This window comes from Syngnathus floridae, chromosome 6 (assembly GCF_059516105.1).
Source record: "Syngnathus floridae isolate MCC-2025c chromosome 6, RoL_Sflo_1.0, whole genome shotgun sequence".
In the NCBI taxonomy this organism is placed as follows: Eukaryota; Metazoa; Chordata; class Actinopteri; order Syngnathiformes; family Syngnathidae; genus Syngnathus; species Syngnathus floridae.
This window is the reverse complement of record NC_142418.1, coordinates 3736511-3764245: the sequence shown is the minus strand read 5'-3', so window position 1 is coordinate 3764245 and position 27735 is coordinate 3736511. Positions and strand designations below refer to the sequence as shown.

The 27735-nt window shown below is 41.6% G+C and overlaps 1 protein-coding gene across 1 annotated transcript in view; it reads left to right on the top strand.

Annotated features, from left to right (window-relative positions):
• Window positions 1-4514: 4514 nt before the first annotated feature.
• The window catches only part of LOC148395956 (uncharacterized), a 67035-nt gene continuing 43814 nt past the window's right edge, over window positions 4515-27735 (top strand). The window contains exon 1 of the mRNA XM_088378394.1: window positions 4515-4754. Within this exon, the coding sequence (XP_088234520.1) occupies window positions 4515-4754 (240 nt within the window). The remainder of the gene's footprint in view (window positions 4755-27735) is intronic.

Here is a 27735-nt window from a genome sequence, read left to right as displayed (position 1 = left end):
ATTGGTGTTCCATCCATACCTGAATGTATTAAGTTGAGAGGAGACATTAAGGGCTAATAGGGAAAGAACGAGCAAAACAGGAAACATCTGCATCCGGTGGCCGATGGCTGTCGGGCGCAGTGGTTGCTGCTTGATGCAAGGTTGCCAAGACAACCAGTCGTGCAGGGATTCTCACCTTTCGCCTACATATTCCAATGAGGTAATGCCAGAAGCCTATAAATATATTGCCCGAATGCAGAGCATATTCCTAGTCAGGGCGATAGCCGTGACGCTGCCCGGAGTAAAAGAACGAAGATGGATTTTTCATTCTTTTTGAGATTGAACCAAAATCTACTAAGATGAATTTCCAGAGTCTTCGAATTGGACTTGGTCAAATTTTAAGCTTCGAGGAGGGTAGAGGAGACAGCCGCTCCGGGTAGAAAGGGGAAGTCGCCAATTTTACTTTTTTGGCTACGCTCCTCACGGCCAGACCTTTCCTCTTTTTAAACAGAATTCAGATTTTGGAACAAAGGAGAGCTGATCACTCGACTTGTTCAACCAAATAGGTTTTTAGACCTTTAGTCTCCTCTTTTGTTCTGAGTGGGTGAATCTTGTTTTCTTTGTTTTTTCGGCTTGTAATTCTTTTGCTTGCTTATTCATTAAATCTCTTCTTAAGCCTTAATTCGGTTATCGATTATTTCGTAGTAACTATGTTGATCATGGTTTTATATGCAGTAATTACAACTTTAAAATGTTTTTATTCCCCTATCATAGTCATTCTTTAAATCCGTTCAATTATTTTTATAGTGAAGACAGCTTTAATCCTTAACATCAGGAATTGTCAGATCTGGTTCGAAGTAGTTATCTTGAGCTCAGCTAGGGCGAGGGCGCTCTAGTAACAAAGACATCTAAAGATATCCGTAACATAACAAAAGCATCAAACAACCGAAGGGGGGCCATCATTACCGCGCGGTCATTTCGAAGACTTGCCTCGAATTGAGTTACTCGGCACGCGCTTTGGGTGACTTGAGAGGGATTGCCGTCGTAAAGAAATTAGATTGATTCTGGTAGAATTAATTTAATTTGGGTGGTTAGATTACGGACGAGTCCCCTCACCCCGGCTGGTCGAACCCGTTACCGGGAAGCCGGTGCCACTTTGATAAAAAGTGCGCGTTTGACACCCTTAAGGAACTGTTTAATGCATGCCTGATGATTTTCTAAATCACGGACACTGCCAAAGTCGTCTTAAAATGTTCAGTACTTGATTGTATCTTATGTTTTGACTAATGCTAGATGGCAGTTTTCGATTACTACTGAACGTTCTGGACAGAGGGAAATATTTTGCCTAACAAAGAAAAGATATGGTTGAAAGCATGACTAAACTAAGAATATGATGACGTAAGCAAGTACACGGAGTATCAAAAGAACAAACAAACAAAAACATGGTAAGTGGTGAGTACAAACTTTGCATAGTCAGGGAACATAAATAAATTGATGATGTCACAGACAAAAGCTCACATAATTATGTACAAAATGACAAAATTCAAAGAATGATGAATGGATGAGGTGCGACGGTGTATGTGCAAGAATGGAGGAGAATGTTTACAGGAAGGTCACTTGGAGATAAAACCAGCAGGTGCCAAAGGGAGACAGCCAAGCCAAAGATGGTCGTCAAAGCTGAAAGACGGAAAGGAAAACAACAGCCCCCACACATCGAATCGCCCATAATCAGCACCCAACCCCACGGAACCAGCTCTCACCGAACCAGCACCCACTCCCATGGAATCAGACTCTCCTGCGAACTTGCCCCACCCCAAAGACTCATCACCGATCAAACTCAGCCCACAATGGCATGTGCAACTGAATATAAGCTGACCAAAGAACCTTGAACGTTGCCTTTTCTGAATGGAGACTTTCTGCTCTTGAGCATGGTCGCACAAAAGGCCCAGCGCTGTATTGTACCTTCCTGAAAACAGATCTTTCTTAACAGGAATTGTGATTGAACTCAACCAACCTGTATCCAAGTCTAATTTCTGCTTCAGTGTCTTAGCATTTTCCTAAATCTGAAGAAATCAAACGAGCACGCAGTGAGTAAATAGGATAACAGGTGATTGGCAATGGCTTTTGCCGTGAGGCGCAGATAGCGCGCTCCCTAAATTGTGGACAAAATCCAACAGCCCCAATGGGCTTTCAGGTCTCCATCCTTTCTTGATCCATCTCTTTTTGCGGTGTCTACTTCTGTGGGCCTGTCTGCAACTCGTTATCTTTCGACATCTTATCAGCCTTGTGTGTGTGCGCGCGCTGGACACGTGCATATAGCTTCTTTTCCTTGCAATTGGACTGCCTCCACAACTTTTTTTTGCTGGCAAATCTTCAGTCACTTTCCAATAATCTCCTGATTGTTTACAGCAAAAAAAAAACCTTCAAAAATGTTCAGCTTCCTCTAAGTCAGATGGCCTCAGATGTCTCACTCAAGGCTGCTGACAGTTCCCTTTTTCGAGACAGCTGTTTCCTGTTTTTCCTCTCTCAAGGATTCTGATAACCCATTCACTTCCCCAAAAAGAAAAAAGGATCAATAAAATAACTGCCAATAGATTCATCAAAATTCTTGTTGTCTCAACTTTATATAACTTAATCTCTCTTATTTCCCTGTGCAAATACTTGTATAGTCTTGACACAGCCAATCAACTAGTTCTCCTGACTTTAGGATTGAAACATCTTTATTTTATAATCTTGCTTCATCCAGTGTCAGACAGAATGCTCTCTGTCTCTAAAACAAAAAAATGTTCGTATTAGGGCTATCAGTGGTTCTTAACCTGGGTTCGATCAAACCCTAGGGGTTCGCTGAGTCGGTCTCAGGGGTTCGGCAGAGCCTCCACTGCAGAGGTCCGAACACTCACAGAAGTTAGTCTTGTGAGTCCATGTCTTGACTTTGTTCTTTTAACAAGGTGATGTTCATGCACAGCTCATTTTGTGCATCAGTAAAAAACATCTATATCTTGAATTTGAAAAAAACAATTGTACTTTTCACTATAGAGGGGTTCGGTGAATGTGCATATGAAATTGGCAGGGTTCGGTACCTCCAACAAGGTTAAGAACCACTGGGCTAGAGTGACCAAAAAAAAAAAAAATCAACCTCCTGCGCAGGGAGTTCGACTCAAATATTGGAATATCTTCTGAGTTTCAGCGACGGTGTTGTCACAATAATGCGTCCGGCGCGCTGCGGTTGCGCGGTCGGACTAGATGACAAAAGATCAGCCTCCTGCACACCGAGTTACACTCAAATTTTGTAATATTATGTTTCAGCGACGGCGCTTTCACAATTGCTGCACTTGCGCGGTTGGATGGAAATGACGAAAAATCCGCCTCTCCAGCCTGGATGTCAGCACCAATTTTGGAATACTTTTTATTTGTGTCAGCTACTGCGCGGTTACACTAATGCGTTCAGCGCGCTGCGGTTGCGCGATCGGACCAAAATGACGAAAAAACAGCCTCCTGCGCACAGATGTCCACTAAAATTTTGGAAAGTACATCCGGATTTTTGGAATATTTGCAAAGTTTCAGCAATGGCGCTGTGTTAAGATGAAGCCTAGTTTGTGTTTGTTTACTCAGATGTAGTGATCTGTATGACATTGAGGGTGTGCCTAATGTGAGTTGAAAGAAACCTTCAGCGAGTGTACATAGTTCCAAATAAAAGTGGCGAAGAGCCTAAAAGGAAAGTTTCTTTTGTCTCCAATGCACTTTTTCTTTGAGTCACAAAGTACAACGGCGCGAACCTCAACAGGTTATGGGCCCAGGAGCAACTCGGAGAAGAGTTTTATAAGCCGAAAGTTGCGACGGACTGCGTGCTAACGGCTAACAAAGAGCATCATGGAGGCTCAAGGAGCAAGCAGACTGCCTCGACTCATGTTCGACGGAGATGAAATGAAGTACGAGCTGTGGGAGACCAAAATGCTTGGACATTCGTACTTATTAGAATTGAAGAAAACTATTCTGGAAGAACCCAACAGCAAAGAATAGAGCAGCCGACGGCAAGAAGAACGCCGATGCTTATGCTGAGTTAATACAGTTTTTGGATGACAAAAGCCTTTCATTAATTATGAGCGATGCATCGGAAAATGGAAGAAAAGTTTGGAAGATCTTGCGGGAGTATTATGCCGGGAAGGGGAAGGCCCACATTATCAACCTGTATACCACGCTGACTTCGCTCCAGAAATCGAGCAGAGGCCACCATTACGGCTCTGCGGAACGCAGGTGAGACGTTTGGAGATGGCCTGCTAATTGCTATGGTTTTGAGGGGACTGCCTGAACAATTCAAACCATTTGCAATAAACATAGCTCACCATGAAGAGACGATAACGTTTGTCGACTTCAAAACGAAGCTGCGTAGTTATGAAGCTACACAGAACCTAACTACAGCAGAGACCACCGACAATGTGATGCACACTGTTTCACGAGCCGGGCGGGGACCCGCAAAGCCAAGTGCATGGGACAGGTGAAATGAAGATGTCGATATAACATGTTTCAAGTGTGGCATGAAGGGTCACCGGGCGAAAGCACGTCGACGAAAGACTTGGTGCGGCCATTGCAAGAAAGACACCTACAACTACGCCACATGTAGACATAAGGAGAAGCAATATGGCGCAAGGAAAGTCGCAGATGAGACCGGCAACGGATCAGGATCGGAAGCAGCGGACTACGCCTTTAGGATCAAGGATGCGGACATCGCGAGAGACCAGTACCCAGCGCGCATCATCACGAAGAAAGGGATGATGGTCGAGACTGGAGCTACTTACCATATTGTCACGGATATATCCAAGTTTAAAAGTTTTGATGACTCATTCAAGCCGAATACGCACGGTGTTGAGCTGGCAGATGGCACCGGCTTCCTAGAGTTTTTGCAAAAATGCGCGAAAATGTAAAAATTTGGTTTTTTTGGTTGTTGTTGTTTTTTTAAATATGGTTTTTAGATGGTAATCACGACACAACCATACTTGTTCTGTAAAAATGTATGTAGTTGTAAATATATTAAAAATACCGAATTTAAGAATGATGCCAAATAGCAAAATTGCGTCATAGCCTGCGACACAGCACAGGTGAGATGTAAACAAACAGGGAGCAGGGAGGTGTGGTCAGAGGAGGCAATGCCTCCCCTGCCATCATCCATCCATCCATCCATCCATGTTCAGTACAGCTTTGTCCCCACGGGGGTCGCGGGCGTACTGGAGCCTATCCCAGCCGTCATCGGGCAGTAGGCGGCGGACACCCTGAATTGGTTGCCAGTCAATCGCAGGGCACACAGAGACCAACAACCATCCCCACTCGCACTCACACCTAGGGGCAATTTGGAGTGCTCAATCGGCCTACCAAGCATGTTTTTGGAATGTGGGAGGAAACCGGAGTGCCTGGCGAGAACCTACGCGGACACGGGGAGAACATGCAAACTCCACACAGGGAGGACCGGAGGTGGAATTGAACCCGCACCCTCCTAACTGTGAGGCGGACGTGCTAGCCAATGCTCCACCGAGCTGCCCCCCCTGCCATCATGAAAAGGGGAAAAACAAATTTAATTGTTGTTATTATAAAGTCATTTTCCTTTTAATTTCAATAATTTTGTATCATTTTGAACCAAAATCGCTGAATTTTCATAGTTATTTTAAAACCGAAGACGATTCACTCGGCGGAGCCAACGTCCTGTCTAGCCTCCTCTGAGGATTGCGTGATCACACGGCTGCCTATGTTGACAGGCTATGCAGTTAGACTGAAATGCTCTCTGTCTTTATGCCGCTGTTTAAATGTTCAAACACTGTGGCTATATTAATTAATATCCGTAGTTAACCTGGTGTATATAATATCTTGTGTTTTTTGTCATCTGTAACATCGTGTTTCTTTGGATGAACAAAACGGCTTTGAAAAGAGATCTTACGGAGGCTACGAAAAAAGGTTCTCCAGCATTATGGCAGGGGGTGTGAGTGATTCCGGGATGCTTCATGCGCCTACCTGTAGAATTAGAGATCTCCAGTTCAAATTAACAATGAACAACTGAGGAGCAGTCTATGTTGCATTCTAAAAGGCTTTCAGATTTTTGTGGCTCCAGACAGGTATGTTTTTTGTATTTTTGGGCCAATATGACTCTTTGAACATTTTGGGTTGCCGAACCCTGCCCTAGGGAGGACAAAAGTACACAAGAGGCTAACGAGAACAGGGAGACGTCTCAGGAGTCAAGTGTAAAAGACAAAATCCACAAGGTGGTACATCTGATGTATATGATCAAGAAGAGACAAGAAGTGAACCTGTCAGTGGGAGATAACCTGTAAGAGAGAGGAGAAAGCCAAGTCACTTAAAAGATTTCGTAACAGACAGCGATGATAGTGATGAGATTAATCTCACGATTGATTACTGCTACAGAGCAATGTGTGGTATCCCAAACACATATGAAGAAGCAATGAGATCAGCTAACTCAAAACAATGGGTTAAAGCTATGGATGAAGAAATACAGTCATTAAAAGAAAACAACACATTTACTCTAACTGTCAGGAACGGATGGAGCAGGGCGACCAAGTGCAGCTTAGACCAGGGTTTATTGAAGAAAACAAACTAACAGACTCGGTAAACTGACATAAACCAACAACAGGACTGACCGACAAAGACGTGAAACAAAAACACATGAAGACATTAACACACCAACAATGATCCGACAGGGGAGTGAAACGCAGACAGGACTTAAATACGAGACAGATAACGAGAGGCAGGTGACTGTGATCAGTACATTGATTGTGAGTTGACACAGGAAGGGAGGGGCGAATACACAGACGGACAGAAACCATGACAACCTACAGATAATAAAACAACCGGGGACGAGTTGTGACACTACTCTGCCGAAGGGCACAAAAACAGTGGGGGGGAAATAGGCCTATGCCAGGGGTGGGCAAACTTTTTTACTGGCGGGCCAAATTTGGTTCTAAATTTTGACCGGGGGGCCGAACCAGGAGCAGATGGATGTAGTGTTTCTGTGAAGTAATAGAAATGCGATGTAAAGGTCATTGCATAAAAGGTTTGTACTTTTAGTAGGTAGTAAAGCATGGATATTCAAAAAAAGCTTTTTGAAAACAAATGCATTTATTAACAGCATTAAAAGAATATTTCACCCAAAAACTACTATCAGTGATTCTCATTAAATACGACACTGTTATTATGATTAATAGTTTCCATCACTTCAGCGCCTGCAAGTCAGATTTATGAAATCTGTTTATCTAATGAGGCGAAATCACGTCAAACGGCAAACATTCTGACCAAATACATCATCTTGAAGAATCAGTGAAAGAATACATTCAAATAAAGTAATAAAGAAATCAATAGTATTGTTGGTCTCCCATTTTTGCTAGTGCATCATGGTCTGGAGTGAAATTTGTTGTGGTAATTCTTAGGATAGAGCCGAGGTGTCAGTCCGTTAACCTAGAGCTGTGACGGGCTTTGTTGACGTTCATGTGGCTGAACGTCTGCTCACACACGTAGGTCGAGCCAAATTGTCCTCTCTCTTTTTTTTTTAAACACTTGGCACTCAGTGTCCACCTTTCTTTTCTTCGGGCCACTCATTTTAATGGAAGGATTCCAGGGGAAGGTTTGTGGGTGGCATTAGCGTAAAACTGTATCTGAAAGCTCAGCGCGCAAATTACAAGAATGCTGACGTCACAGCCCACACTCGAAATTCGGCACTGATGGAAATAGAGTGCGGGGCGCGCCGGGTCCGTACTACTTAGTACGTACACGCACTTGTGACTGTGCACTGAGCTTTCTGACACAGCTTCCGGGAGTAAATGCGCGGGCGGGCGCTTCCCCATCTATTGGGGAAACATAGTAATTGCAGGGAAAATGACCCAAAAAAAAGTTCAGTAATACAAGTTATTCAGGTTTGGCGGGCCGGATTAAACAACCCGTGGGCCGGATGTGGCCCGTGGGCCGCAGTTGCCCATGTCTGGTCTATGCTGTAAAGACTGACGTGGAAGGTAAAGACAAATTCAAAGCAAGATTTGTGGCAAAAGGTCAAAAGATGGGGATAGATGATGGTGAAACATTCTCCCCAACAGCAAATATAACCAGTGTGAGAGTAATGATACAAAAAGCAGTCCAGGAGGATATGCTAATCCATCAAATGGATGTAAAAACAGCTTACTTACACGCCCCAATTGATTACGAGGTCTACACAGATCAACCAGACGGCCATGAATAAGGGGAAGGTCTTGTGTGTAAACTGGAAAAGTCTTTGTACGGTCTAAAACAATCTGGCCGTAACTGGAATAGGGTTCTACACGAATGCCTAACGCAAAATAGTTTCACACAAAACCCAGCAGACAACTGTGTGTATGCAAAGTAGACCAGACAAGGAAAGGTGATTTTGATTATCTGAGTAGATGATTTGATCATTTCAGCCAGTAATGAGAAAATAACGATTGATCTCAAAATGATGCTTTCAGAAAAATTCAAGATGAAAAATCTAGGTCAGTCTAAGCATTTTCTCTGTATCAATTTCAAAATATCTGATGGATGTGTGAAAATATCACGGGAAACATATGTACCGTATTTTCCGGACTATAAGTCGCTCCGGAGTATAAGTCGCACCAGCCATAAAATGCCCCCAAAAGTGAAAAAAAACATTTATAAGTCGCTCCGGAGTATAAGTTGCATTTTGGGGGCAATTTATTCGACAAAGTCCCACACCAAAAACAGTCATGAACGGGCAACAACAGGCTAAACGATAGCAACAACAGGCTAAACGATAGGTATGCTAACGTGACAAACACAAACAAAGAGCTGAGAACGGGCCTGACGTAACATATAGAGTGATTAAGGACAACTATTACATGAATAACATGTTTATAAAACCATCGGTGTCACTCCAATTCATTAAAGGTCTGGAGACACCGGTATATGTATAAATCGGTTTTAGTTAGCTTATGGGCTTATAAATATAAATTGACGCTCGAAACAACGAAAAGGAAGCTGTTGCTCTGAAAAATATAATTTAAATTTGCCGCACAAACGAGTTTGACTGCACCGAGCCGCCAGCCGGAAGTGACGTCTCATGACGTCTCAAGTTGTACGCGTTTAGCTTCAGTGAATGTAAACAAAAAGAGAAGAGGGGCCAGCGCGGAGACGTCGGGCCAGGTTTGCGGCCAACCCAGCTCGCCTAGCCGTGCCTTCCATTATCCTGGCGTACGTTCGTTCGCGGGACGACAAGATGGGTTGAGTTCGCCTGATAGGATCCACGAACCGGACAGTCCGTGCCTGCTGTGTGCTCGTGTTCACAGTGGCCTGGTTGACTGTCATCTTTCCGGACTCTGCTGTGCATCGGGAGCGGCTAGCGTGCTATCACTCTTATTGTTCATCTTCTTGTTTTATTTTTCCTGTGTTGTTTACTTGTATGTGCGTTGTGAACGCTGTCTTGTCACCCTGGGATAGTGAGAAACGTAATTTCGACCTCATGCGGAGGAATTGACAATAAAGGAGACTTTGAGACTTTGACTTTGAAAAGTATGTCGAAGCGTGACGGGAGGGGCACAATTCAGAAAACGTGCTCAGCTCGTCGAGAAAATGCGATTTAAGCAATAAAATTAAAAATGCTTATAAAACCTAAACCAAACGTTGCAGGTGGTCATGTCTTCATGTGCCGAGATCAACTCGGCACTCTAAAGCCCCCAAGAGCACTTTTTACTATGCCAACCTAACCAGAGTGACGGGAGGGGCACAATTCAGAAAATGTGCTCAGCTCAGCCCAAGTGAACTGCTAGATTCATCATATTCTGCGTCAAAAGAGGTTTATGAATCGGATAAAATGATGCTAATATTGCCGCTAGAAACGGAGCTGTCGCTATCATCTGCCATGTTCTTTGGGTTTGTTGACATCCAGATGTACAACTTGTGACGTCACAGTAATGGCGCCGCCAGTTTGGCTTCGTGCGGGACCCGATCGATAAAGTGGCATTTCATTTCAGCTTTATTCTTAGTAATCGGTGTCCATTTTTAATTTCCAAGGCGGCAAATGTGTTCACTTTATACATTCTATCAAATTCCGTTCTAATTGAAAAAAAAAAAGGGATGTCTCTAGCCCTTTAAATCCATCGATCGTTCTTTGTCAACAATGGGTGCGCGCAGCTGAGTGCGCTTGCACTTCAAAATATTCCACAGGCTCATATAATGATAGATAAACTATATTTCAAATAACTATAATATAAGCCAATAATATTATCAAACCATCCGTGCACTTTAAATCCATTAAATCCATCGATCAAATTCCTCGTCCTTTGTCAACATCGCCGCGCGTGCGCCCTGACGTAAGCCTCGTCTTTGTTCCACAGATCTAGTATATAACTACTATATTGTAGCGTTAACAAAGTACAAGGATAGACGTGGGTTTGGTAAACGGCTCTTTATTAAACAAAACAAACTTCCAAGCGTGTGGCGGCGTGGACTATCCAGACACGAGAGCTCCATGGCATAGGACCGGGCATTCGTAATGGCCATGTCTGAGCCCCATGCACCGTTCGCGGACAGCCACTCGGCCGAGCGCCGGCCCCCGACTCAGTAGAGTAGGACCGGGCGTGCGTAAAAGCCATAATAGTTTTTCAAACCTTCTATGTCACTCCAAATCCTTAATTCCTTCAAAATCTTTGTCCTTCGTGTCACTTAGAAATGATCACCGCTAATGATGCCGGTAGTCCTTACGTGGGTACGTTTGTCCTTTATGTCCGCCGCGCCGCGCCGCGCCACTGACGTCACTTGAAATAGTAATCCATTGGTACATCATGGTTCGCCAAACTTTCTTTCTGCTGCTCGATTACTGTTTTCAGCTGTATATTTTACAAATTGAAGTTTGTAACCTGCAAAATATGAGTTTCTTTTTGGTGCCATTTTTCTTAAGCCCACCCAGTTGATGAGTCACGGCCAACGGTGAAATTTAGAGCCCCCTCATCCAGTTTCGTCTGAAAATATAATTTTTTTCAGATGTAGTTTTTTGTTTATTTGGTTGTTTTATCAAAGTCTGCTTTGTCGTCGATTTTTTTCATATACTAAGACACACAAAGAGATTGAAATTACGTTCCCACTATCCCTCGGTGAGATAGTACACATATGCATACAAGCAACACAAAAAAAAAACCAAGAAGGCACAAACAATGAATAAATAAGAGTGTTGAATAAATGATAAATAAACAAATAATAATAAATAATAATAAATATAAGAGGAGCAAAAATGGAGCAAGTGTACATACAGCAGACAGTGGACTTGGATATGGTGCTTTAAAGTGTTAATTGCTTTATTTGATGTTTTCTCTATTTTTTATGTTTGAATATGTTCAAGATAAAGATATAAAAGCATGTGAAGTGATCAACTATACTAAAAATAACATGGGAAGTGGTCAACTATACTTGTGAGTGATGTCTTAATGATCAAGTAAAAATTTGTGAAAGTCGCTCCTGAGTATAAGTCGCCCCCCCACCCAAACTATGAAAAAAAACGCGACTTATAGTCCGGAAATTACGGTACACAAGATTTGGGAAAAATTCAAAATGGATAACTGCAAGCCAAGGGAAACTCCTTGTGACCAAAAATAGTGTTATACTGAAGATGCTGTTAAGATGGATGATGCCAAATGTATAGAGAGGCAGTTGGCAGCCTCATATATTTAACAACATGTACACGTCCAGACTTATGCTTTGTGGTAAGCAAATTATCACAGTACTTTTGTGAACCAACAGTGGATAACTGTGAAACACGTTTTCAGATACCTCAGAGGAACTACAAACAAAGAATTATGTTTCAGGAAAAACGATGGTGAAAACCTAGGCCTAGTGGCCTATAGTGATGCAGACTGGGCAGCTGATGTCACAGACAGACGCAGCACCACAGGTTACTGTATAAGCCTAAGTAACAAGAATGCTTTAGTATCATGGAAAACAAAGAAACAGCCCACAGTGGCGCGTTCAACAAGTGAGGCAGAATACATGGCTCTGGCCTCTACAATGCAGGAGTGCATATATTTAGAACAACTGTTGAAAAACATTGATGACTACAAATACACACAAACTGTAGTGTATGAGGATAACCAGGGAACAATCACTTTAGCCAAAAACCCTGTGAACAGACAGAGGTGCAAGCATGTAGACATTATGTATCATTTCATTAAATCTATTGTAAACGAAGGAAAAGTTAACTACCAGGTTATTGCACTACTATTATCGCAGACGTCATGACCAAACCTGTCACCAGATCAAAACTTAGAAAGTTTGCAAGCATGATGTTTGGTGTTTAACAGAATGGAAAAGACCCAAATCTGTATTGTATCTTGTGTGTATTCATATTTGTTTTTTGTTTTCTTGAAATGTGTGCATTCTGAGTACAAGTGGGGGTGTTAAGATGAAGCCTAGTTTGTGTTTGTGTACTCAGATACAGTGATCTGTATGACATTGAGCACAAGTGTGCCTAATGTGAGTTGAAAGAAACCTTCGGCGAGTGTACATAGTTCCAACTAAAAGCGGCTAAGAAGAGTCTAAAAGGAAAGTTTCTTTTGTCTCCAACGCACTCTTTCTTCAAGTCTCACAATACAACGGCGCGAAGCTCAACACGCTGTCACAATAATGTGTCCAGCGCGCTGTGGTTGCGCGGTCGGACTAGATGACGAAAAAATCATTCTCCTCCACACTGAGTTACAATCACATTTTGGAATATTTTCCAAGTTTTAGCGACGGCGCTTTCACAATAATGTGTCCGGCGGGCTGCGCTCGCGCGGTCGGACGGAAATGACGAAAAATCAGCTTTTCCAACCTGGATGTCAGCTCCAATTTTGGAATTATTTCTATTTTTGTCAGCCCACGGCACTGCTACTCTAATGCGTCCGGCGCATTGCGGTTGTGTGATCGGACCGAAATGATGAAAAATCTGCCTCCTGGGCACAGATATCCACTGTGGTGAATTGTCTTTGTTGCGCCGCTGGTCTCCAAAAAATACTTGGTGGAAGATAGCTGGCTCAGAGAAGGAACACTTCAGTGACACACGGCTGATTGGGAAAAGATTTTATTCAACCGATGTCAGAGTGAAGTTTCTCCAAATGTCCGAGTGGCCCAACAGCGAAGATGTTAGCTGCTCCTCTCTCTCGTCTGACAGACAAGCATATTTTATACCTGGCCAGACTGCTGATCTCATGGCTTTTGAATAACAGCTGCGGTTCGAGTCTCAGTCTACTTGTTGCTTTTGATGCCCCTAAAAGATCATCCACTCGGCTCTTCCCTGGTCACGGACAACTGGCCCTTCCATATTCTAAGTATTTATACATTACTGAAACTAAAGCCTCTCTGTCCAGCAAAAACTAGCTTATGGTAGTACCACTGCTGCTGGTTGGCCTTCTAAGGCAACATACAGAGACGCATGAAGCCCAAAATTTACAACAGACCCCCCTTTCGGGACCTTATAAGTGTCCCGAGAACGGTCCAACAAGAGATGACATCGGTAAACATCCAAAAAATTTCCCCCAACCAAATTTTATGGTCATGTCTACAATTTGGCCTATAAATTCTCAGCCTAAATCACGGTCAAGGCATGCTACTTAAGGTTATTTTAACGAGGAAAGCTCAAACTATTTAGGTAGCCAATTGCTCCCTGACAACAATCTGAGGCCTCTCAGGAACCACAAGTAAAGAAAATTGAAGTCTACATTATCCAAATGACGATAACCACCCCCCTTAGGTAACACCTCAACAACGTCGATAATTTGTGAAGAAATTAATTTGGCATGGCCCGTTAGAAGCCCCCTAAAGCTGCCGGCCCTCCCTCGAGAAAAAACCCTGCCAGTCTAATGACAAGGAAAAAGAGGGAGGCCCCTTCTAACATCCACAGTGATTCCCTCCACCTGGCGTCAGTCAGGTAAAAGGAGTCCTGGCACATATCACAATCCCCAAAACACAGTATGAGCTCCCAAAACAGTAAGGAAAATAATGACATGTCCACCGACCGCTAAACAGTCAAACTGCATCGTCATAATGTTAATATGTGACGAGGTAAACGAATGAGATAAAGTAATGCAGCATGTAGTCATTAGATAAAGTAATGAAGGATATAATATTGACGTAATATCACAGCCTACTGCAAGCCCTCAGTGTTGCCCCCCTTGCACATGTAAGTGCCTGCTGATGCAAAGTCCAGTCCACTGAATGCTCAGTAGTGAATTGTGCCGGGATCACTGCCCAGGGCCTGCTGTTCATCCAAAATCTTTATGTCTACTTCACCGTCCTCAGAGTCCCTTTCTAGGCCCCGGTCAGCGTCCAGGGGTTCTGCAATAATTGAGAGCCACTGCCAGTATTGCACGATGACAACAGCACAAAACCTTGAGTTGCAATGGAAAAAGCAGCAATGCCCAACGTAGGCCGGAAGTCCTCCCGGCCCCCTTCGGTCACCCCTAGTAGACGACATCTCCATAACCAGTTGTCAGAAAACAAAATCTTCTCCTTTGGGGTTGATTGGGGCACGGGGACGACTGGTGGCCGTCGTCTCATCGAAGTGCTCAGTGGAACCTCCGAGCGTTCCCGGCATCTACTTCTATGATCCAGATGCCCACGTGATCCCTGAAACAAACAAACAAACAAACAAACAAACAAACAAACAAACAAACAAACAAACAAACAAACAACATTCCCCCCAGGAGTTATGAATCATCCCTCTTATTTCTCGTCGTGCTGTCAGTCTGTCAGAGTAACTTCTACCTTTTCAAGTTAGCCTTTCCTGCTGCAGCTGTCACTGTCTGAAGTCCTGTCAATCACGTCTCAGCAATCACTCTTTCCCAGTCCAAATACTAATTTTCACTCCAAATTTCCTCTTTGATTTAAATTTTTCTCAGTATTGTTAAATGGGTACCAGTCCCGTTAGTTTTGTTCAACCAATTTGTCGATGTACATTATCTTTGTCTCCCCTTCAAGTCACCTCACTGTTCAAATCAGTCACCCTTTTGAAGCAATGGACCTGTAATCTTCCCAAAATGATATAACTACTCAACTCTTTCCAATACTTGTTATGCAAATTAATTCTCTTAAAATGTGTTCTTAAATAGTATGTTTCCTTTAATAGCAGCTTTAACGCATTCATATGTTCAGGAATTTTCCCTATTCCTTGTTTCTGGTCCAGATTCCTATCTTATTTAATTACCTTCCAAACATTTGTTGTCTATTGTGCCGCAGTCTAATCCCTATTAGCTGTATGATTTGTCATCACTCGTGTTTTTCCGTTGAAACACCTTAACCGTTACTGCCGCGAGATTGTTACAACGCTTTGCATCCATTCCAGATTGTTGTCTCCCACTAACTCCTTTCCTTTCGAGATGCTTCTTCTGCTCCTTCCATCACTGCCTGTTGAATTCTGGCACGTACTGTTAAGGCCTAAAAAATAAGTGAATCTGAAAAAACATTGAATGTCACAATTAAATTTTATATCTACTTACTCATTCAAATGTAACACCACCCCCTTTTGACACATTCGCCCAATGTGTCATTAGGCATTCAAAAAGGAACCGGCCAAATGTCCTACCACATCATCATATGCCTTGCAGCCAGCCCTGTCGAACCTTTCACTCATCCAGGACCGTCATCCCCAAGTTCCTGAAAATTGACTGTCCACCCCACACTCGGCAACACAAACAAAAATCATCGCACTCATGCCAGTCAACATACAGCCCTGCTGACAGCGGACACTTGCACTCACAAAAACTTCACAGGCATCAAGTATCAAAATAACAATAGACACACAAAGAATCATGGCGCCCGGGGATTCTGTCCTGAAAATCATCAATCAATCACTCATCAATCATTGACAAATTCATCATAAAAATCAAAAGGGTTAGGATTAACAGTTTCACGTGAATTCAACATAAACTCTCCAAGACCACAATCGACAACCTGCAAAATTAATACAAGTTATAAAACAACCAGCAATCTGCTCCTTGGCTGGCGGTTGATGCTGCAATAAGTCAAGTGACGCATAAAAACAAAGCAAAGCTCGCTCTTTCCACAAGCAAGCTTAAGTTTCAAATGTTCGGTTGCCATCCACATAGTCCGTCACCCTGTCGGGTGAGTCCAGGTTTATCACGTCATATCGGCCATCGTCCTAGTGTTTGATATTAGTTCTGTCTTGTCCATCCGTGTTGCTGAAATGGGCCTTCTCCATGAACTATTTTGTTGTTCATGGTGCCTCCGATTAACCATCAGCTGTTAGTTAAGGTTTTGACTCATCACTCATCAATCTTGAGTATTCCAATCTATAATGTCTAGATAGTCTCATGTGAGAGGAATCTTACCCTCAACTGTGATCATCTCATACCAACTCCAAAGTACATTTGCCGTTCATACTGCACCCCAACACACGTACACACTCCTAACCACACAAGTGCCGATTCATTCGCCTTCATCGCTCAGCTCTCATCTCACAACAAACAAATTTAGTATGTGTAAGTGAGCAGGTAATCAGTGAATACTGAAGGTAACCCTTCATTTCTGGATGTTCTTCTCAATTAAATATTTCATACAATCGTACCTCACCTTTACCGTAAACTTGTCAATTAAATGCCTAAAAAATTCAGTTATTTCTACTGCTGAGCCTGTTCATGGGTGAGCATGGGGAAAGATGCAGCCTCAGATGGTCCTTAAATAATTTTATCCTAATCAATCATTCTAATCAAACAGCCAGGTAAAGATACTCAAAAGGCTCCCTCCGACAGTCTACTCAACTATGTTGTTTTCACTTTGCCATGTCAATGCATTTGTTATTCGAGTCCTATCACACTTGTTAACTGTCACTTTGTGTGACTTTTATGCAGCATTATTCTTAACCGTCAAAAGTTTCCATGGCTGTTATTCCTTGAACTTATCGGACTTTCTGACACCAGAATTCCCAGCAAGGTGTAATTAATTTCTGATTTATTAATTAGGTCCCTTGAACAATCTAGCCACCTCTTGACTGCATCCCATTGGGTCCTAATGCCCTATTTTCATCTCCAAAATGTCCATGACTAAATGTCTAATTGTTAAGCTGGATGGACTAAATATGATCCTACTCTTATTTCCTACAGTTTAGCCTATCTGTTTTATCCAAATGTATCCATCCTCTGATTATGATGCTTTTTCTTTCTCTGTAACACTACACATTTTGCTCCTCATTTATTTATTTATTTATTTATTTATTTATTTATTTATTTATTTATCTTTTATCAAGACTCCTCAGTTGTGCCCAAGCAAGCTTCCATCCACTTTGACCCAAGCCCCACCAAGTTTGATAACGCCTCAGCAAGGAGTCCGGTTTGCTTGTTGCACACTTCATGTCTCATGTGTCTTTTGCAGCACCTCATTGTCAAGTTGTTGTCTTTTGTTGTAGCCTCAGAGCCAACGCATTCCTCACTCTCGGATCAGTCCATTTTCGAATGAGTCCATTCTCATCTTATGAGCTCCTTCACTCTTTGTACTTGTCTCCGAGGATGTCGTTTTCCTCCGGAGCGTTGTGCTCCCCCCAAGCAAACATATAGTCCTTCTTTGTTCTTGCAAAAGGTCAAAGGTGCCTCAGAGCCAAGCACCGTTTTCTTGTCGTTCACGGCTGTAGGTGGAGTCTCGGGATCGAGTTTCAGGGTCACTGATGGATACTGGAAAAGACAGATTGGGATACTGTTGGATTTTGTCCACAATTTAGGGAGTGCGCTATCTGCGCCTCACGGCAAAAGCCATTGCCAGTCACCTGTTATCCAATTTACTCACTGCGTGCTCGTTTGATTCCTGCAGATTTAGGAAAATGCTAAGACACTGAAGTAGAAATTAGACTTAGATACAGGTTGGTTGAGTTCAATCACAATTCTTGTTAAGAAAGCTCTGTTTTCAGGAAGGTACAATACAGCGCTGGGCCTTTTGTGCGACCATGCTCAAGAGCAGAAAGTCTCCATTCAGAAAAGGCAATGTTCAAGGTTCTTTGATCAGCTTATAATCAGTTGCACATTGTGGGCCGAGATTGATGGGTGATGAGTCTTTGGGGTGGGGCAAGTTCGCCATGGGAGAGGGTGCTGGTTATGGGCGATTCGGTGTGTGGGGGGGCTGTTGTCTTCCGTCCCGTCTTTCGGCCTTGGCGATCATCTTTGGCCGAGTCCTTGGCTGGCTCCCTCTGGCACCTGCTGGTTTTATCTCCACGTGACCTTCCTGTGAACATTCTTCTCCAATCATCTTCTCAATTCACTGTCTTACCTCATTCTTTCAATTTTGTCATTTTGTAAGAAATTATGTTAGCTTTTGGCTGTGACATCATTAATCTATTGCTGTTCCCTGACTATGTAAAGTTTGTTCTTTTGATACTTCATGTCTTTGCTTACGTCATTATATTCTTAGTTTAATCATGCTTCCAACCGTATCTTTTCTTTGTTAGGCAAAATATTTCCCTCTGTGCAGAGCGTTCAGTAGTAATCAAAAACTGGCGTCTGGCATTAGTCAAAACATAAGATACAATCAAGTACTGAACGGTCAAGACGACTCTGGCCGTGTCCATGATTTAGAGAAAAACATCAGGCATGCATTACACAGTTCCTTAAGGGTAATTAAGCTATTTAGGCAAAATCAAAAGACATTTGTTATTTCAAATTGCTCAGAAATAGTATATATCAGATCATAAAGTTATAAAAACCTTTCTCATTACCACTTATCAAAAATGTCTAGTTATGTCTTCTTTATTGATTTGGTGTGTAGGTATAATTATACGCTTAAAATGTTTCTTTTATTGATTTAATATGTGAATATACTTGTCTGCTTATGTACTTTATTCAATGAGGTTTGAGCACATCTGTTTTTGTAGGTAGGCAGGACTTTTTGTATTTTGATCCCATTCCTTCACTCCCTCTGTTGACCTCTGTTAGGGTTTTCCAGGTTATCTTTATCATAGGATTATGTTGGAATGCAACAGGTAATAAATACCTTACCTTGTCCTCCTTATCACAAGGTCGTAAAACATTCCCTGACATGTTTAGACTAGAGGACAAGGGCTTTCTACTCAGCCTACTCATCCCCCCACTCTGTTTCTCTTAATAAATATCCTCTTGCAGGAAGGAGGGTTCAGACCTCCATTCGAACATCGCTGTACGCACAGCGACGAATGGACTCTCCACCTGCAGGTGTCTAAAAGGACTTACTTGTCTCCCGTGTGGTTCTTGCAAAATAAGTTGGAGTGAGCAAATCTCTAACAACCTCAGTTTAACTGAGGTCACCAAAATCGTTGATGCCACCAGGGTCCCTCTGTTGGCACACAACGTCCATCTGTGGAGTCGCTTCAAGTCCCTCTGTGGGGCCGCCAATGAGTGAGAAAAATAAATATAGATAAAATTCATACCCAGACATTTGTAAAAGATAGAGAGTGGAAAGGCAATTGGCCTAGACGGCATTCCAGTGACAGCATGGAACTATCAAGGAGAGAGGCAGGGGAGATTCTTAAAAAGCGAGAAGATTCCCGGAAAGGTGTTGACTTCTATTTTTTATTTCAGACTACGGCGATGCGCAGAACTGTAGTAGCTACAGAGGTGTTGTTATGTTGATTAAGCAAAGCATGAAGTTATCGGAAAGAATATTAGAAGCGAGGCTTGGGAATCTCTACTGGCCAAAATAATGGAGAGTGTGGCAGAGATGAAGATGTTGCAGGACATGCAGATGGTTGGTGCGTGTCATGTAACATGGGGGGTAGAGATGGTGCAAATGGTAGAATATGGATTGTTCACAGGAATAAATTGGCAGAGCTGAAATTCCAAATTTGTCCAAAAGATGGCGCCAGACCAAAACGTGAGACCAAAAGAGGGGCCAAAATAAGCTAAACAAGTTAAAATAGAAATAAAAGAGGAACACGGTGTCAGAGTGTGAGTCACGCATGGAGGCACAAATGTGATTTTTATTTTTTGATTTCTTTGCTTGGCTAAAAATGTATTCTGTAACCGCTTTAAGCAATATTATTTGTCAATTCGATCAAGAGACCCGTCACTATGAGAATAGTGGCGTGACATAAATTGTTTGGAGAAGCACAAATGTGATTTTTATTTTTTGATTTCTTTGCTTGGCTAAAAATGTATTCTGTAACCGCTTTAAGCAATATTATTTGTAAATTCGATCAAGAGACCCTTCACTATGAGAATAGTGGCGTGACATACATTTTTTGGAGAAGCACAAATGTGATTTTTATTTTTTGATTTCTTTGCTTGGCTAAAAATTTATTCTGTAACCGCTTTAAGCAATATTATTTGTCAATTCGATCAAGAGACCCTTCACTATGAGAATAGTGGCGTGACATAAATTGTTTAGAGAAGTAGGTCAAGGGTTTGGATTTTTATTTCAGAGTTAATTGAAGTGTAACTTTAAAAAGTTATTTTCATGTAACAGGAAGAGAAGAAAAGGGGAAGTGAAAGGTTTTACCAGGGGCTAGCTGTGCATTTGGTGGAAAGTACTGCGTGGTCAAGGCGGAAACAGCTGCTGAGGGCCACAGATGTCCAAGCGTGGGAAGAAAACTGGGCACTCCTACCCTATAGTAGGCGTGGGAAAACTGACCAGTTTATTCTATAGGCGTGGGAAAACTGGGCAGTCTTACCCTATAGGGAAGGTATAGAAGAAAGAAAGGGGAGGGGGGGGACAGAGAAGTCTATAAAAAGTCCTGCAGGGGCAGCTTCAGGGCTTTTCCCCCCAAAAGAGCGCTCATACGTGAAGAAGCCCGGAGGAGTTTCAAGATTTTTTTCCAAAGTCCCGAAGATCTTTGTGTGAGACGCAGGATCGCTGGACTGAAATTAACTTGGATTTACTCCCAAAAATTGGACTGGACAACTTTACAGGAGAAATAGGTGAGGGATTACCATTTTTATGTATTTTAGCGAGAGGGGGGAATAGTCATCGGGCCGCCGGCTCCCTCGGGGCCAGCCTGTTTCTCTAATTTGGATTTTAGAAGTAAGATCGAATTGATCACTCGACTTTGCTTCCACCAAAAATAGCACGCAGCTGGTATTTACCTCTTCCCTCTTTCATGAACTGTGTTTTGCAATCGAATTGTTCTGGGATTAAATGATTTTATTAACACGGGTATCAGTGAGTGAAGTTGTTCGGTTTCTGGAGTAATTGAGATTTGTAATTCTATTCCATGTTTCTTCAATAAATGTGTTTTGTATATTACTTCGTTGTGCGCGGATTTGTACTGAATATGCAACCGATGGTTTGGGGCCGATTTAAATAGAATAAATTAACGGAAGTGTTTAAATCGGATTATTGGTTTTGTGTAGAACGGAAAGTTATTTAACTATTTGAAAGGCTCAGGCCCGCTTCCCCTTTTTGACGGGCCGCGTAAAAAGTAACTCCGAGCAAGTTAGAGAATTAAATAACTTTCGTAAATATTTAACGGAAGAGTGGATTTCGTTAAAAGTGAATTCGGTTGAAAATTTACTGGAGTTGGTGGAGGATAAAAGTATTTCGATTGTCCGTCGGGCGCGGCCCAGTTCCTAAATTTGTCGGGCCGCGTCAAAAGTTAAATAGGACACGATCAAAAAATAGACTTGCCTTCCAAATTAATTATTGGGCAAATCTAAATAGAGCACGGCATTTTTATCCGGTTTAAGAAAGTTGTTATTCTTTTTAAAGCAATTAAGTGGGGTGAAGAACTCCGACGGTTAAGTGCTAGATCTACGTAGAAGAAGTTGGAATTAATCATATAAAGTGCATTAATTTTCTTCTTAAATGCTATTATTGTCACACTTTTATCAATTCGATTCTCTTTCGAATAAAAAAAGTTGGTCGGCTCGCTGCATGAGCGACCAAGTGGAACGGACCCATATCAACATTTACTTCGGCAAAACTAGTGCTTGGGTGCGCTATACAAACGAATCCCTGAGGTCTTTACAAAGACATCTAAAAAATATCCGTAACAAAATAAGAACTTCAAACACTAGCGGGGAGCCATCAATACGATGCGGTCACTTCGAAGTCTTGCCTCGAATTGAGTTACTCGGCTCGAGCTTCGGGTGACTTGAGAGGGATTGGCGTCGTACAGAAATTAGATTGATTCCGGTGGAGTTAATTTAACTCGGGTGGTTAGATTATGGACGAATCTCCGAACCCGGCTAAAACCTTAATGCGAGAGGTGCGTTTGACATGTGACAGGACAGAAAGATATGGAAACGATTGCATAAGTTATCCACCTGTTCCTGATTCGTTTCTAGTCTGTATGTTATTGTTCCAATTTTTTACATTTAATACTCTCCCACCTATTTGATCCTATCTTGTAAAGGGCTACAATTTATTATAAGCTATTTTAAAACTCTCCACACTTGTTACCAGGCTTTGGCTCCATTTCACGATGTTGTCTCCCATTCACTTCATTTCTGCCAAGCTGCTTCTTCTCCTCCGTCTAGCATGTTGAAGACTTGAAAACCATCAAATCTGAAAACACTTAAAATCCCACAATTCCCCCCTTGGTTTTTGTTTTTTTCTTCCACCTCCCCCTTTTGACACATTCTAAAAAAAAGGTGTCACAATGGTTAAAAAGTAAAAATAACAATGTCCATGGTGACATACCCATCGCCAGCTGGACTTCGGTGTACCTCCAGATGCCATCCTGGCCTGGAATCACCAATTCTCAGTCCCTGAAACTCGACTGGCAGCATCTCACATGGATGTACGAACAAAAGCCACCACCCACCTGTAGCTGTGCATGCAGCTCTCCGTACAATAAACATGCATCATACCAAAAAATAAAATTCCTAATGATAAAATATAATCCACACACGGGCGCATGTCAAACGTATGAAATTGAAAATTGGAGCCTGCCGAGCCTGTCATGGAAACGATCACATTTACAAACTCATTATGAAAAGTAAGGGGTTAGTTGTTAATGCATGTTCACAGACATGACACAAAATTCTCCAAGACTGCAGTTGACAACCTGCAAAGTAAACGCAAGTTTAACAAATGAAGCACAATCTGCTCCCTGGGTTGCTCTTAGAGGCTGTAATACAATTAGGTAAAACATCAAAACAAAGCAAGTCGTCACAAATTCCGTCACATACATTTCGTCACACTGTCAGGTAAGTCGAGAGTTGTTGTCATACACTTGGCTCAGAGTCTTGATTGTCAATGCTGGTATAGTCACGTCTGGTCATAATCTTGAAATGGGCCTTCTCCATTGAAGTCTTTTGTTGTCAATGGTGCCCCAGAGTAATCCTAAACCCATATTCAGTCCAAAATTACCCCTGATCAATCTTGCTTTTTCAAATCTCTAGTATCTTTACATTTTTCAGGTGAGAGGAATGTTATCCTCTGCTGTGATCACATCACCCCAACCTTGAATCATGTTAACCATTTCACAATACACAAACACCACACCACAAGTACAGACTTGACATTCATACAGCATTACAGACAAACTGTCATCCCACAACAGACACATAAAACATACAATATTAAATTGTAAAAGGACCCCTCCCTACGCAAAATTTTCTCCTCAATTAAAATTTCCCTTTTTTATTTTAAAGCCATTAATATCTAATTGTCTGGTCTCCTGTCCTCTCATCGTTTGCCAATATGCATAATACTGGAACATGATTTAACTCCCCATTTAGTTTGCTCACATCTCACACTTAGACTATTTGACACTTTGTGTTGAACTGTAACTTCAATATTTCCACCTTCCCATATTTCTTCCACTAAACAGTTCCATTTTGCTTTCAGTTTAAATTCATCCCTCCAAATAACTACCTCTGGCAAAGAACCAAAAATTTTTTAGAGCACTCCCTTTTACTGTTACCTTGTTCCTTTATTCATCTCCTCACAAGCATTACTGGCCCTCCTAAGAAATAATGATACTGAAAATAATGTTTTAAAAAATATACACAGCTTCCTCCTGCCACTTACACTATCACCTTGGATTATCGTTCCCATTTTTGTTGATGCCAATTCTTAGAATTAAAAAGAAATACTTACTCTTGATAATGGAGTCACGCTATATCACAAATTTTGAAAACCTTCTTCTACATTCCCCATTTGTACCTATCAAAACCAATTAGAAATATTTTTTGCAGTCATGATCATCATTGTGGCCCTCACACTTATTGTTCCTGTACTTTAAATTGGCAATTTTTGTACATTTGAAGCCCTTTGAGACTTGCTTGTGGGCTATACGTATATATAAACTTGACTTGCCTTGACTTTATTATTCAACTTCTTCTGCATTCTTCTTATTTTATTTTTATCTTAACTACTTCCACATAATTCATCTGATTTACTCCATTACACTTTTAACTTCCTAGATTCAAATTCAAATTTCACATCCTCACTTCCAACATTGCGGTAAAATTTTGCAAAATTTCATTTTTTCCCTTCTAATTTCTTCTAGTTTTCCTTTTTTCTTCTTTTTTTCCACCCTACTGACTCAACCCATTTCAATTTTTTAACTGTTCATCTTATGCCTACCTATTCCAAAACTTCCTCGTGCAAGTCTTTAGCAGCCTCTCCTCCTAGATTCTCATGATGATGATTCTGGGCTGGATCGTCCGCCATTCTCAAATGCGTCCATCTTGTCTTTGTTCTTTCAGTCCATTTTCTTTTTGATCTGCAACTGTGTATTCCACCAACTAAATGGTTCTTGTCCTGTGAAGAGCTGTGCTTGACCCCTTCAAGCATGATAATAGTTCCTGTTGTTCTCCCAAAGGTCAAAGGTGTCTCATGACCAGGGACAGTCCTCTGTTGATTTTGAGGCAGCCAGTGGAGTACAAGGACTCAGTTCAGGACTTGTGCCACGCGCTAGGGCAGAACACACTGGGACACAAATTTCACAAAACTATCTTCGTGTTATCAATCTTCCTGTGTAGTATTTGTTCCTTACACCCCAAATCTTCGTATTAACATTTTGTATCTTATCAGTTGCGCACACTCATCATCTTACTATCAAGCCGCCCTTATCAAATGCTTTTTTTTTTTTTTTGAGTAATCCATCCACCCTACCCATTAACACGCCTAAAATCCTCGTTCCAGTGTTTATCATCAAAAAAAGTTCCGAAATCCTTTGTAATAAACTGTAATGTAATTTAACAATCTACCAACATGGTTGTATTGCGGTAAATGTTATTGTTCAATCTATAGGTCATACAGCACCTGTGTTCCAACTCCTTGGTTAACCATCTCATAAGTTATTGTTGTCAGCAGCGCGAAATGATAGTGCTTGACAGTGAATGTCTTATCGCCCAATTTAAAACACATGCCACATTTGAGCAAGTATTTATTTATGTATTTATTTTCCATCCTGATGTTAGCAGTCATATGTCAGAATTAAAATGTAATTTTGCGTTTAATTTTAAGTCTTTCAAAATTGCTATATCCTTCCTGCATCGAGATAAACTGTTAAATATATATTTAAAAACAAACAAAAACAATCTATGCTTCTGCACAGACTCTTAAATGTGTCACCCAAATGCCAGATTACACATCAAACCTCCTCCTTCACTCTCATATTTTTGATAGAACAGTCTACTTAGCTAGACACTGTCATGACATACTAAATAATGGCCTGCAAATTAAATATACCGTATTTTCCGGACTAAAAGTCGCTCCGGAGTATAAGTCGCACCAGCCATAAAATGCCCCAAAAAGTGAAAAAAAACATATATAAGTCGCTCCGGAGTATAAGTCGCATTTTGGGGGGCAATTTATTCGACAAAAATCCCGCACCAAAAACAGTCATGAACGAGCAACAACAGGCTAAACGATAGCAACAACAGGCTAAACGATAGGTATGCTAACGTGACAAACACAAACAAAGAGCTGAGAACGGGCCTGATGTAACATATAGAGTGATTAAGGACAACTATTACATAAATAACATGTTTATAAAACCATTGGTGTCACTCCAATTCATTAAATCCATCGATCATTCGATACGATAGCAACAGGCTAAACGATAGGTATGCTAGCGTGACAAACACAAATGAGGAGCTGAGAACGGGCCTGACGTAACATATAGAGTGATTTAGGACAACCATTACATAAATAACATGTTTATAAAACCATCGGTGTCACTCCAATTCATTAAATCCATCGATCGTTCTTTGTCAACAATGGCTGCGCGCGGCTGAGGGTGCTTGCACTTCAAAATATTCCACAGGCTCATATAACGATAGATAAACTATATTTTAAATAACTATAATATGAGCAATACTACTATCAAACTATCCGTGCACTTTAAATCCATTAAATCCATCGATCAAATTCCTCGTCCTTTGTCAACATCGCCGCGCGTGCGCCCTGACGTCAGCCTCGTCTTTATTCCACAGATCTAGTATATAACTATATTGTAGCGTTAACAAAGTACAAGGATAGATGTGGGTTTGGTAAACGGCTCTTTATTCCACAAAACAAACTTCCAAGCGTGTGGCGGCGTGGACTTCCAGAGACGATAGCTCCATGGCAGAGGACCGTGCGTGCGTAATGGCCATGTACGCGCCCCATGCACCGTTCGCGGACAGCCACTCGACCGAGCGCCGGCCCCCGACTCAGTAGAGTAGGACCGGGCGTGCGTAAAAGCCATAATAGATTTTCAAACCTTCTATGTCACTCCAAATCCTTAATTCCTTTAAACTCTTTGTCCTCCGTGTCACTTAGAAATGATCACCGCTAATTATGCCGGTCGTCCTTACGTGGGTCGCGCCGCGCGGTGCCACTGACGTCACTTGAAATAGTAATCCATCACGGTTCTCCAAACTTTCTTTCTGCTGCTCGATTACTGTTTTCAGCTGCATATTTTACAACTTGAAGTTTGTAACTTGCAAAATATGACTTTCTTTTTGGTGCCATTTTTCTTAAGCCCACCCAGTTGATGAGTCACGGCCAACGGTGAAATTTAAAGCGCCCTCATCCAGTTTCGTCTGAAAATATATATTTTTTCAGATGTAGTTTTTTGTTTTGTTTATTTGGTTGTTTTATCAAAGACAAACTCTGCTTTATTGTCGATTTTTTTTTTCATATACCAAGACACACAAAGAGATTGAAATTACGTTCCCACTATCCCTCGGTGAGATAGTACACATATCCATACAAGCAACACAAAAAAAACCAAGAAGGCATAAACAATGAATAAATAAGAGTCTTGAATAAATGATAAATAAACAAATAATAATAAATAATAATAAATATAAGAGGAGCAAACAGACAGTGGACTTGGATATGGTGCTTTAAAGTGTTAATTGCTTTATTTGATGTTTTCTCTATTTTTTATGTTTTGAATATGTTCAAGATAAAGATATAAAAGCATGTTAAGTGATCAACTATACTAAAAATAACATGGCAAGTGGTCAACTATACTTTTAAGTGATGTCTTAATGATCAAGTAAAAATTTGTGGGAAAAAAAAACATATATAAGTCGCTCCTGAGTATAAATCGCCCCCCCACCCAAACTATGAAAAAAACCGCGACTTATAGTCCGGAAATTACGGTAAGTGTGATTTTAACAAGAATAGCAAAAATACAGTCAAACCTTGTTTTTGACCACAATCCGTTCCAGAAGGCGGTTCGAGAAGCGAATCGGTCAAATTCCGAATCTATTTTTCCCATTACAAATATTGGAATTTTTAAAAATCCGTTTCAAGACAAAAAACTCCGCCTGTTTTAAGCATTTTTTCATTTGCGCATATTTGTCCGATCGCGCAACTGCAGCGCACCGTCGAACGCGCAACCGTAGCGCGTCG